The following is a 12,160-nucleotide window of genomic DNA, read 5'->3' as shown; positions in this document are numbered from 1 at the left end:
AACCAATTACCGCCATGTTGACTAGGCCCTAAGAACTATGCAGGACACCATCACCCTTGGCCTGGGTAACGTCCTCGCCCAATTCCTGCCCCCCAACAACCAAAGGCTTGCAATCCTGCAGCACAAACAACATCCTCGTCCACTCCTTCTCCTGCGGATTGCGCCAGCCATGCATAGTCGCCCTCTGCACAGCAACATCACCCCTCTTCAACAACCTCGTCTCACCAGAGTCAAGAATCATCTCAATCTCCCCTTCAAGAACAACTCCATAATCCAGACTCTGCGTCCGATGCATAAGCGGTGCAGAGTTTGGTGCAAAGTCGACTTCGCGCACCACGGTCCCGCCCTTTTTCACCAGACCCAGGTTGCCCGAAGCAGCGACGCGCTCGTGCGCTTTCAGGTCGGCATCGCTGTTGAGGTCGGCGGGGAACTCTGAGGTGGTGTAGGCTACAGTGAAGGCCATCGAATTGTTCTCGAACGGCGACCATTCTGCGGGGTTTTCGACTTGGACGATTGCCTTTCCGGAGGCGTTGTGGCCGGTGACGTAGCGATTCACGCCGGGAAGGGATGATAGTTGGCCTGGGTTTGGCGTTGAATCCATGTTTGGGGTTGCGTTTTTGATAGATCAAGGTTTCAATGGGGAATACCGTGATGAACAGGGGGAAAGGATAATCTAACATGGACGATAAGGGTGAGATGCCCCTCATTGAGCTTGCGGTCAGAAAAAGGCATGTCGGGTGACTTCCAAGGTTGCATTAAAGCTGCAGAGTGCAGACGCGCAGTTCGACGGCTGCATCACTTCTTGTCCGGAGTCGGGACGATTAATAATATGGCTGCCGGGTTGCTCACATTTTAACTAACTAGATACCGGCATCATGGTTGACAAATTCACTACAAACCGAATATTGCAAGCTCTTTTTGGTCAACATCTTTGCTTTGATGTCTGAGAGGCCTACATTCTTTTGGCCGGTCCGTTGAAACACGTAGACAGCGTCCCTAACTAGCTCTGCTGACAGTTGAGCTCACAGTCAGTTTCCTTTGTGGGCATTTTCAAGTTGACAAAACTTGGGAAACCTGTTGGGGCTGGGCTGGGGCCTAGTCTGAGCCGGGCGTGACGAAACAAAGAGCCGACAGACATCCCTCCCTGTTGCGGTACACGACACCTACTGGAGATTGGATACAGTGATGGTTTTTGTGGGTAGTAGGTACAAGGAGAATGAACATATCGAAGCAGAGGCGACAAAGCAGGTGCATAAACATGGGCAACGCAAATCATCAGGAAATAAACACCTCCACACTACAAGCCCATTTGCTGAAATTTATCCAGCAAGGTACCATCCTTGTATAGATTCTCAATATCCCGTAATCCGTTGTGCCTCCACTCCTCTGGAGCACACACAAATGCCTCCACCTGACTGATGGAGCAGCGGTACCAATTGTAAATAGAGGCGTAGTCTGTGTCTGCGACCACATGCCGCACATCGACCTTGTTGTCTAGAGACAGAGGTGGTCCCTGAAGCACTACTTGCCTCACCGTACACCCAATGGGGTCCCACCTCCAAGGTTCATTTTGAGGCCAGGAACAATCGGGATCAATGCCGTGCTCAACCGCACATCGCTTCAAGTCCTCCAAAAAAAAAGGATTCGGGCATTCTTTTGCTTCAACAAGCATTCCTCAGCTGGGCTTGAAGTCGGGCAAATCTCGATAGGTTGCCGGCAAATTCGCCACAATGCATGCTCGCGCAACTGTACCGGCCATTTCTGGGATTCTTTTGGCGAGCTCCAAATATGTGGACCAGCTCGCCACATTTGGATACCAGATACAGTAAGGGGTCGCTTTTGGGTGTGCGAGCATATACGAAAGATCATTGTTCATGATGAAGCGCGCAGATATGGCGGCCTCGATTTGACTAGATGCCGGTATGTCCGTGAGATCTTGCAGCGACCACCATTTGGCAAACATGGTGTTGTGGAATATGCCGCGGACAACGCACACGTTCTCACGATATATCATCATTGGACGACGCAGTCGCACATACCGATCAATGTCGCCATAGTATGCTGCTGTAAGAATGAGAGGTCTTTATTGACAGTGGGCAAGTCGACTGAGAGAGGCGCGTAGAGGAACGGTGTGACATCCGCCGTAATGGCCTCGTCGCCAGATGTGGTGTGCGAATCAATATTCATGTCTTCGGTGATATCAAAGTACCGAAAGCTGTACGCGAATTGCCAGTTCCTCTCATGCGCGCGCTTGACTTCCAACAAGGAGCGCACCTGCGTATCTCCATTACGGTAGGACTTCGGTGGGTTCTCGATGTTGATGGTGCGATTGTAGTCATTCATCACATCGAATTTTGCTTCAGCGCCCATGATCAAGTCATAGATCTCGGTGCATCTGTTGTCGCGCGCTTCTTCAGCAATGTGCACGTCTGGAAGCAAGTTTAGCTCCTTATACAAGTCCACATAACCTGCAACAGCACAGGCACGGCCGACTTGGTAACGCATCTGGGGGTACTGAGCCGCCAGCTTGCGATATGTTTCCGCGGTCGCAACATCGGGGTGCCAGATGCAGTAGGGCATATCGTCATGGGCAGTCATGTCGGGAATGATGTTGCTCATGATACTGCGTGCATTGAGGGTCATGTTGATAATCTTCCTGCCTCGGAGCTCCGTTCCGAATCCATGGTGATACCGGATGCCCCTTATGACGCAGAGAAGATGGCAGCCACCTAGGCTGTCGGGAATTGCTTCACCATTAATCGCGGCGTTGCACTGGTCTGGCCTGTATTTAAACGGCATGATGTTGAAATAGCTGTGGTTTCAGGTTGCGAGAGAACTCTAGATGTGTCTTGAAAGCCTAGTCGAGCTGGGTTGCATGCGCAGTGATGTCTGTTTGTATACATAGTAATTCCTCTTTGTTTGCCGACATGATGGTAACACCGACATGAAGGTAACAAGATAAGCTACAAAGGCCGTTTGTTCTTCTTTATAAAGCTCTCAGACCAAGGAGCATGTGAGTGAATTGGCATGGATGTTGGGATTCACTAGAGATGCCAAAATAAAACATGGTAAGGTTCGGTATTCAGCTTACCTATTCGGGAATCTACGAAGCCGTCGGCAGAAATCTTGGATAATCTGGGCTCCATCTCGACGATACCTCGTGCAGTCATCCTCCATTCAATCCCCCCCTTTTTTCATGCTACTTTCGGCCTTAGCTTATAGAACCTTTTCAGGGGCGCTCATTAGCTTCTGATTCCCAATCAAAGGGCATCAAGCCTAATCCGCTGTAGTTCGGTCCGTATGTTGGAGCTCTTGCAGGCCTCTCGGCATTGCCTCATCAACAATGCTCGCGGAGGCTTGCGGATACGAGCGGGAGAGCGGCAAACGAGCCTGCTTTCGGGTCAATTCTACCGCCACCACCTCCGAAACACGGTACGGCGTGTACGGGACGGCCACTCACGCCGCACAGAAATAAAGCCTGAACTCTGCCCTGAGCGTTCGCCTCGGCCGCTCGGGGGCAACTGCGGAGTAGGCTAAGAGGTAAACGCGCGGGGGTGCTGTGAGATAATTCGCCGGGAAAGAACGGCGGGTTATATCGCAAGGCCCGGTGGGAGTTCCCCAGATAGTTATGAACTCGTAAGCCGTAAATCGTAATAGGTAAATGATAGATCTGGTGTCGGGGATCTGATCTCCGCAGTGGTTGTTCCTTTGCCCACGCGGGAATGTGGATCTTGGGCCTGGGCAGTCGGCACGGCAGCAGAAGGCAAGGTCTGGGGAGGAGACGGATGGAATGCCGAACAGGATCGGAGAAAGCGACGAGGTACGAAGTGCCTAGGTACCGACCGGGCAGTGGACCCTGGACAGGAAGGGAACAGCCTCGGACAACGACCGTCAGCGGAGTGGGCAATACGTAGATAGTGGGCGAAGGGAAGCTAAATTCGGCATACCTGATTGATTCTAGTTCGCTGGAGCTTCCCCCGCAGCACGTTGTCCCCCGGTTATTCTGGCTCTCCTTTGCCGAATCCATTCCAGCGCTCTTTGCTCTGCAACTGCTTGACTAAACTTTGGTTTATAACTATCCCTCTCTCCCCTCCTCTCCTCTCCTTGCTTCTTCAGTTTCTGCCCATTCCAGCGAACGACTGCACTCATACCGGTCGCAACCATGGTCTTCAAGCCCGCTGCCGTCGCTGGCACAGTGCCTCCAATCCCGGACAACATCCCCATCAGCGAGTTCATGCTCACGGAAGGAAATGGCCGCTATCCCTTGTCCAAGGCGAGGCACCCATTTACATGCGGTCTCACCGGGAAAACATACTCCACGCTTGAAGTAAAGGAGCGGGTGGATTATCTTTCGCGTGCGCTCGCGAAGCTACTTGGCTGGGAGCCCAATAGCGGCACTGAATGGGACAAGACACTTTGCGTGTTCAGTTTGAACACGGTAAGCTGCCGACCTCTGCTCCCAAAATCTGTGACAGCCAGCTTATTTGGGATTTTCCTTGCGTTAGATTGACACATTACCCCTAGCGTGGGCGACACACTCACTAGGCGGCATCGTCTCCCCCGCTAACGCAGCGTACTCCGTAGAGGAGCTGCGACACCAGCTCTTGGACGCAAAGCCGAAGGCCTTGTTTACTTGCGCCCCACTTCTTTCCACGGCGTTGGGAGCGGCCTCTGCGGCGGGCTTCCCCAAGGAGCGCATTTACTTGATCGATGTTCTACCGGAAAGCGGGAAGATTCCGACGGAGTACAAAACGCTTTCGCAGCTTGTTGAGGCAGGGAAATCGCTCCCGAAGGTGGAGAAGGTTAGCTGGCGTGCCGGGGAGGCCGCGCGCCGGACAGCATTTTTGTGCTACTCTAGTGGAACGTCGGGGTTGCCGGTGAGTGCTTAAACCAACGACGCCGCGGTGGATGCGGATATTCGAATCGGGCTGACAATATGGTTGAAGAAAGGAGTGATGATCTCACACCGGAATGTTATCGCGAACGTTCTGCAGATAGCAGCCTTTGAGAAATCCTGGCGCGACAAGCAAAAGACTGCTGATGGTAACTACTATACCGATGTCTTGCTCGGACTTCTTCCGCAGAGTCACATCTACGGATTGGTCGTCATGTGCCATGCCGGTCCATTCAGGGGCGATCAGGTTATAGTCCTTCCAAAGTTCGAGCTAGGGACTTATATGGCGGCTGTTCAGAACTTCAAGATCTCGACTTTATTTGTGGTAAGCAAGGCCTGGTTTCCAAGATTAGTTCCAGCTCTAACCAGCTGTAGGTGCCACCAATCATTATCAACATGCTTCGGAGTCGGGAATTCTGCAGCCAATACGACTTTAGCTCCGCGAGGTCGCTCTTCACTGGCGCGGCGCCCCTCGGTAAAGAAACTGCTCTCGACTTCCAGAAGGCATATCCGGATGTCGCAATCCGACAGGCATATGGTAGGTGACTTTCTCCGGTAGTGCGCTCTGTCCATCCTAACATGATTGGCTAGGTCTTACTGAGACCGCAACTGTTGCTACTGCTACACATTTTGATGATATTGTTTTTGGATCTTCTGGTTGGATCGTGCCCGGGGCCGAGGCCCGTATCGTGACCCCGAATGGTGAGGAAGTGACTGCCTACGACACCCCCGGTGAGCTTTGGATTCGAAGCCCGAGTGTCGTCTTGGGCTATCTCAACAATGAGAAGGCCACGAAGGAGACATTCACCGACGGATGGATGCGCACCGGTGACGAAGCCATTATCCGGAAGAGCCCCAAGGGCGTCGAGCACGTATACATTGTCGACCGCATCAAGGAATTGATCAAGGTTAAGGTTTGTAGCCAGATAAAAGTGTCTTATCTACCCCATTGACTAATCTTTTTCTTTTCTCAGGGTCACCAAGTCGCCCCAGCCGAGCTTGAAGCTCACCTTCTTACCCACCCAGCTGTTGTCGACTGCGCAGTCATCGCCATCCCCGATGATTCTGCAGGTGAAATCCCCAAGGCCATAGTGGCGAAATCGCCCGAGGCAGGCTCAAACGATGAGGAAACGATCAAGTCCATTATCAAATACGTACAGGACCACAAGGCGCGACACAAATGGTTGAAGGGTGGTGTGCGGTTTATCGACGCTGTCCCCAAGAGTCCCAGTGGGAAGATCCTGCGCCGACTCCTTAGAGATCAGGAGGCGGCGATGCGCAGACAGGCTGGCGCCAAACTATAGGTTTCATGTATTTGGAGGGCGAGGCACTTGGTTTTTGGCGGTTCAATTTGGTCTGGATGCGTTTTTGCGGATGTATATTTATGCAGATTATACATAGAATTTCCACTGTGGAAATGCGCGCTCTGCGCTGATTAATAGTCTTTTATGATGCCTTTTGCTGTTTGCAGTGTTTGACGGAAGCGCGGGGAAGAATGAATTTCTAAGCGGGGTGATCTAAAAATTTCCAGTTACTTCATAGTAACCCAGCTTGGCTTCAGAAAAAAAGATTTGAAGCATTTCAAGCAACTTTTCACCTTCATATCCTATTTCCTCACTTTTTCTACGTCTAAAAAATCCCCTCCCCCCTCTACAATGTCCTCTTCAAACCCCAACCACCCCAACGAAGAAGACGCCTTCATCGGCGCCGACGAAGCAGAAGAAGTCTTCACCCGCGATGAAGACCACCCGATGGACTCAGACGGCGAGGGCGACGCGGAGGGCGACCAGGAGATGAACTACGAGCAAGAAGAAATCGAGCTGCAGAACGACTCCGCAGCGCACTTTGACACCCACACCGATTCGATCTTCTGCATTGCGCAGCACCCAATTCACAACGCCATTGTCGTGACGGGCTCTGGCGACGACACCGCGTGCTTATTTGACTCGACGCCGAACGCAGAGCGGCCGGTGCTGCCGGCGAGCTATGAGAGTGACCCGCAGCCGCGCAAGGAGCGGGATTCGCTGAAGCCTCTGGTGAAGATGGATGGGCATAGCGATAGTGTGAATGCAGTTGCGTTTACCGAGCCGCGTGGGGAGTATGTGGTTACGGCAGGCCTGGATGGGAAGCTGAGGGCCTGGAGGGATACGACGAAGAATCTGGATGGTACGGCGTGGGGGTTTGTAGGTGAGGTGCAGGAGGTGGAGGAGATTAACTGGGTTGCTGTTTGTCCTGCGGGCAATAACGATGAGGAGAAAGTGAACGTTGTCGCGCTTGGTGGGAATGATGGCAGTGCGTGGGTGTTGCAGATCAATCATAAGGATGCGTCGGAGCCTGTTTCGATTGTGCAGAGCTTTTTCCAGCATACGGGTTCATGTACGGCTGGTGCATGGACGCCTGATGGGAACTTGCTTGCGACGGTTTCCGAGGACGGAAGCTTCTATGTTTATGATGTGTTTGGGGCCGCGGCCGCGGCGGGCGTGTCATACTCTGCTGGAACGAGTGCTGTTGTTGGGATGACGGCTGAGGATCAACGATTTGCTGTCGAGGGTGGTCTATATTCCGTTGCGATTGCGCCGGGTGGTGGATTTGCGGCCGTGGGAGGTGCCGAGGGGCATATCAAGATTGTTGGTCTTCCCCGTCTCGGATCTAGTGGTTCAGCTGGGCCCGGGGCCGGTGCTGGTGCATCATCAAAGGCGAAGGGCAGGTCGGCTGCACAGACATCTGCCGCTACAGCGGGTATGCTTCTCGCTTCGCTCCAGGCGCAGTCCGACGGCGTCGAGACCCTCTCGTTCTCCGCGCCTCCATTGACTCTCCTCGCGGCTGGCTCGGTTGATGGCTCAATTGCCCTGTTTGACACAGCTCATCGGTTCGCTGTTCGCCGACACATCAAGGAGGCCCACGAGGGTGCTGTCGTCAAGGTCGAATTCCTACAAAGCCGTTCAGCGGCTGCCCCTTCAGTCCGCCCGAGTCCCCTAGCGCCCGGTACTACAGCACACCGATCATACCTCCTTACCTCTGTTGGCATTGACGGCATCGTCAGGCGCTGGGATGCTCGTGGTGGAACCACCGCAGCTGGTCAGGGATTGCTGAACGAATGGAAGGGCCACTTGGGCCTTACAGAGAACGAAGACGGAGAGCAGGCCGGTGGAGTCATGGGCTTTGTTCAAGGTTTTGATGGCAAGAGGGTTGTCACAGCCGGTGATGATGGCATTTCATTGGTTTTCGAAGAATAGAGTACTTATGTATTTATGGGTTTGCTTCATTCGTACATAGACAAATGATGATGCTTCAACTCAAATATTATATAATACTGCCATCCGAATTGGTTGGAAATATATATCCAGCTACTCCACCCCTTGGATGGTATAATTTGGAGAACAATTGAAGTTTCCTTGTGTCACAAAGGAAATTGGTGGTTTTGATACACAAAAACAATGCTATATACAGTGACAAATCAAACGCCGTGTGTAGAGCTAGGGGTCATGCCTGCAAGATAACCAGGCAATCCCCGGTCAGACAGCCCTTCTATAATATCTCACAACCTCCACGCGTATTGTCTCAGGAGCGACTTCTGCCTTCAGAAGAAATATTGCAGATTCCTTGCCGGTAAAAACCCGGGGCATCCTTCCTTCCCAGCGCGCTCCCTATTCTATCCGAATCATGCCTTCCATCTTCATCGGAAACGCTTAGTGGTGGCCCTCGCCGTGGTGGTGGTCGTCTTTCAGGAAGAAGTGCTCGTAGGCGCAGTAGCCGGCGAACGCAACGGTCGCGATACCGAAGCCCGGGAAGATGTTCTTGAATCGGTTCACTCGGCTGAAGGGGCCAGTGTATCTCCAGGCCTCACTGCAGGGCCAGTTAGTTCATCCAGACCGTACAACGATGGACAGAAATATCGTACTATCGGGCCCAGGGATCCCTCTTAGCGTAAACCGACCGAGGCGAAGCGGCGGCCTTGAACTCGTTCATGTTGAAACCGGTGGGGTTGTTGGAAGGCATGGTGTCGACGGGGATTGCGTAACTGGTAGGGAGTCAATTGGTGATAAATAGCGACGGAAAGAGATTTGACAGCAGATCCAACAGTATTCCGGACACAAAGGAAGCAAAGAACAGCGTGCAGACAGTCACAATTCGCCGGGTGAATGTTGAGGTCGCCAGTTCGAACCTGGAGAAACTCAATTCTTGGCAGACTAACCATAAGCAGACTCACAAGGTCTTTCCGCCTTCCCTATTAAGCCTATGGAGGCGGCATTATCCATCGTCTTCTCTGTCTTCATTCCATCGGATCCCACCAATCCTCAGATGCATGACCAGCCCCTCGAGTCGCAGTTGACCCTGATTCGAATACCATGCCCCCTCCAGTCGGCAGATATGGGCCTACCGGTCTAGCTGGGCCTTATTCGCATCTAGCACAGCAAGCTCACCTCCAGCAACAGCAGCAACCGCAGCATCACCCGCCACACGCTCAGTCGAGCAACACAGCTCTGCCGCCGCCCTCCCTTGGTGGCCATCCAGGCTTCGCTACGGGGAATCCGAACACGAATATTAATCCGTTTACGTTATCTGGCGCCGGTGTTGGTAATGGAATGTCCGTTCCGGGATTCGGAGGTGCTGCAGATGGTGGAGGAACAGGACTCGCTAGCCACGCAGCTCAAATGGGATTCGCGAGAGGCGCGCAGATGCAACAACAGCAATTACACCAGGCGCACGACGGGCGATTCACGCTTGAAGGGAAAGCTGGTGGTGTGAAGACGCGGATACGCGATGTTTGGAAACACAATCTTGCACAGGAGATGGCCGTTTTGAGACAGCTCGTCGAGAAATACCCCTACATCAGCATGGTATGTTTTGAGCCATAGAAGCGAACTTATATATACATGATATCTTGCCATGATGTCGGCGGCAGTTACTGAAACTATGATTTCACAGGACACTGAGTTCCCTGGTATCGTCGCCCGTCCGATTGGAGCATTTACGAACAAGGCAGACTACCACTACCAAACCTTAAGATGCAACGTCGACTTGTTGAAGATGATACAACTCGGGATTACACTGTTCTCACCTAAGGGTGAGATTCCGCCGCCGGATGCCACCGATACGAACGGACAACCCCTAGGCAATAGTTTAGTACCAGCGCCTTGCACATGGCAGTTCAACTTCCGGTTCTCGCTGGAGGAAGACATGTACGCCCAAGAGTCAACAGCAATGTTGGCCAAGGCCGGTATCGCCTTCTCTACGCATGACAAGAACGGTATCGATCCACTTGAATTTGGAGCTTTGCTGATAAGTTCCGGATTGGTATTACTGGATGACGTCCACTGGGTTTCGTTCCATTCCGGATATGACTTTGGATACTTGATGAAGATCATGCTTTGCCAAGCACTTCCAGAAAACGAAGAGGAATTCCATAAGCTCCTTAACATCTTCTTCCCATCATTATACGACATTAAGTATTTGATGAAACACGCAGGACGCAACCAAGCGGTCAACGACTCTCCATTAACCCCAGCCGCCGCTCAGATCCTCACGAATCTCGGCCAAAAATCCGGGCTTCAGGATATTGCAGACGAGCTTGGAGTGAAGCGGGTCGGCATCGCACATCAAGCCGGCTCTGACTCGCTCGTAACGGGCGAGATCTACTGGAAAATGCGCCAACTAGTCTTCAACGGCAAGATCGATGATTCCAAGTATTCTGGGCAAATATGGGGTTTGAATGGCCAAATGCCAGCGTTGACATACCATATAAACCCGCATCAAACACCAAACCTCAACGGCGCCACAATATACTCAGCTGCTGGTACGCCGAGCACCCCAAATGCTGGCGTTCAAACCCCTCAACATCACACACCCGGTGCGCTGACACCTGGAGCTACAGGCGGAGTCCTAGGACAATTTCAAATGGCGAAGTCATGAGGTCTTCCAAACCTCTCCGATTCACTAATGTATAGGCCTTTTGCCAGCTCTCGCATAATTGTCATCTTCCGTTTTCCACGCAACTTCTTTATCTGCCAATTCGCTACCTTCCGACTGTTATCGATGGACACGACTTGACGGATGTACATATCATGTGGTCTTCTCGTGATTTACCCCCATTGTGCTCTTTGGTGCATTTTGCCATTCCTGTGAGGGCGGTTCCCACTCGCTCATTGTGGGTTTCTCGTCACTTGGTTTTGGAGGGTGTTCTGTAGCTCGAGGGGTCGGGTGTATGGTGTTGTTTTCCGATTTCTTTTTTCTGTCCCTTTCCTTTCCGGCTGGAATTTGATTCTGTTGTATGGGCGTTTTCGAGGATTTGTTTTCCTTCTTTATACTCTTCGTGCCGTTTGTCTATTCCTTTATAGATAAGTGTAGGTAGAAACCCGACGGGTCGGATTTTTCCGATTTTCGTTTCTCACTGTTTTTGTAACACATGGGTAGAACTCTGCTATAGCCGTCTTAATTCATGCTTCTCCCTCGAACGAGGTGTACCCTGCGGTTGATTCCCTCCCAACATTAGGCCAGATAGACATCCTAGGCTGTAACTAAAACTCAGCAGGTAGGCTGAAATGCAGCATGCGGAATATTGCAGCTATGTCAGAACCGATCCCTGCATATCTCGGTGCCACTAGAATCTATTGTGCTGGGTGGAACTAAACACAGAACTCCCAAACAACAGTCCCCCAATAGAGACATGGTTCCGTGCTACTACTTCTTCTTTACAGCAGCTGCATTGATTGAATGGTGGAAGAAGGGCAGTGATCGTCCATGTGTGGGAAAATATCTTCACCTATACTTTGAAGCACTGAGATTGTTTTTCTTGACTTATCGTCAGCACAGGGAATTGTGACCTTTTGTCTTCTCTCTCACAAAAATTGCTCTCTCTCTCCCTTTCCATTCTCTCACATTCCACCCTATGTGATGCGCAGCTTTATTCTTCCTTCCTTTATTCAATCCCTCCTGTCCTTCATCAAGATATACCAGCTCAACAAGCCAAAGCGTGTGCAGCAGGACTTTATCCAGCCTTTGCAGTTATTCTCGCCAGAGCAGCTTAGCAATGGAGCTGGAACACCTTCCTAATGAGATCTTGCACCACATCTGCCTCTTCGTATGTATTTCGACGGCCTTAGCTTTAATTATTCATAATCATTCGTCCTTCTATATGCAAACCGTGCTAGCTATGAGTAGGTTCGACATGATCCTTCCATGACCTCTCCTCCTTGAGCCAGACGAGCCGAACACTGTTCTCGAGTGCCGCACCAATATTTTACAGAAATCTTATCGTACATTGGG

The 12,160-nt window shown here is 51.8% G+C and overlaps 6 protein-coding genes across 6 annotated transcripts; 3 read left to right on the top strand and 3 right to left on the bottom strand.

Moving 5' to 3' along the window:
• Positions 1-28: 28 nt before the first annotated feature.
• On the bottom strand, positions 29-463 carry ASPSYDRAFT_153238 (cupin domain-containing protein; the record flags this gene model as incomplete). Its single annotated transcript, XM_040842259.1, has 1 exon — positions 29-463. The coding sequence occupies one exon, from the start codon at positions 461-463 to the stop codon at positions 29-31; it is 435 nt and encodes a 144-aa protein (XP_040701930.1).
• Positions 464-1,297: 834 nt separating this feature from the next.
• Positions 1,298-3,190, bottom strand: ASPSYDRAFT_79335 (uncharacterized protein; the record flags this gene model as incomplete). Its single annotated transcript, XM_040850991.1, has 4 exons — positions 3,108-3,190; positions 2,129-2,772; positions 1,753-2,081; positions 1,298-1,674 (listed from the first exon to the last, which is right to left on the bottom strand). Exons 1-4 carry the CDS (start codon positions 3,168-3,170, stop codon positions 1,298-1,300), a joined length of 1,413 nt encoding a protein of 470 aa, XP_040701929.1. The 5' UTR covers positions 3,171-3,190.
• A 972-nt stretch (positions 3,191-4,162) lies between these two features.
• ASPSYDRAFT_90306 (acyl--CoA ligase) lies at positions 4,163-6,198 on the top strand (the record flags this gene model as incomplete). Its single annotated transcript, XM_040852313.1, has 6 exons — positions 4,163-4,438; positions 4,506-4,877; positions 4,947-5,219; positions 5,270-5,432; positions 5,486-5,808; positions 5,869-6,198. The coding sequence occupies 6 exons, from the start codon at positions 4,163-4,165 to the stop codon at positions 6,196-6,198; spliced, it is 1,737 nt and encodes a 578-aa protein (XP_040701928.1).
• Positions 6,199-6,374: 176 nt separating this feature from the next.
• ASPSYDRAFT_1028389 (WD40 repeat domain-containing protein) lies at positions 6,375-8,473 on the top strand. The gene has a single exon (XM_040839773.1). It carries the CDS (start codon positions 6,550-6,552, stop codon positions 8,128-8,130), a length of 1,581 nt encoding a protein of 526 aa, XP_040701927.1. The 5' UTR covers positions 6,375-6,549; the 3' UTR covers positions 8,131-8,473.
• On the bottom strand, positions 8,182-8,934 carry ASPSYDRAFT_46122 (NADH dehydrogenase [ubiquinone] 1 beta subcomplex subunit 3). The gene is made up of 2 exons (XM_040847161.1): positions 8,796-8,934; positions 8,182-8,740 (listed from the first exon to the last, which is right to left on the bottom strand). The coding sequence occupies exons 1-2, from the start codon at positions 8,891-8,893 to the stop codon at positions 8,584-8,586; spliced, it is 255 nt and encodes an 84-aa protein (XP_040701926.1). The 5' UTR covers positions 8,894-8,934; the 3' UTR covers positions 8,182-8,583.
• A 309-nt stretch (positions 8,935-9,243) lies between these two features.
• ASPSYDRAFT_58647 (CCR4-NOT core DEDD family RNase subunit POP2) lies at positions 9,244-10,807 on the top strand (the record flags this gene model as incomplete). The annotated part of the gene is made up of 2 exons (XM_040849571.1): positions 9,244-9,735; positions 9,824-10,807. The coding sequence occupies 2 exons, from the start codon at positions 9,244-9,246 to the stop codon at positions 10,805-10,807; spliced, it is 1,476 nt and encodes a 491-aa protein (XP_040701925.1).
• Between the last annotated feature and the right edge of the window lie 1,353 nt (positions 10,808-12,160).

The sequence above is a fragment of the Aspergillus sydowii genome, assembly GCF_001890705.1.
Source record: "Aspergillus sydowii CBS 593.65 unplaced genomic scaffold ASPSYscaffold_6, whole genome shotgun sequence".
Lineage (NCBI taxonomy): Eukaryota > Fungi > Ascomycota > Eurotiomycetes > Eurotiales > Aspergillaceae > Aspergillus > Aspergillus sydowii.
The sequence above is the reverse complement of the archived record's forward strand: the minus strand, read 5'-3'. Positions and strand labels throughout refer to the sequence as shown.

What these genes read in the sequence shown, in the direction of transcription:
- ASPSYDRAFT_1028389 (XM_040839773.1), top strand. Translation starts at nt 6,550, where the DNA reads ATGTCCTCTTCAAACCCCAACCACCCCAACGAAGAAGACGCCTTCATC.
- ASPSYDRAFT_46122 (XM_040847161.1), bottom strand. Translation starts at nt 8,893, where the DNA reads ATGCCTTCCAACAACCCCACCGGTTTCAACATGAACGAGTTCAAGGCC. An exon ending in AGGGATCCCTGGGCCCGATA is followed by an intron (nt 8,741 to 8,795) that starts GTACGATATTTC and finishes CTGGCCCTGCAG; the next exon opens with TGAGGCCTGGAGATACACTG.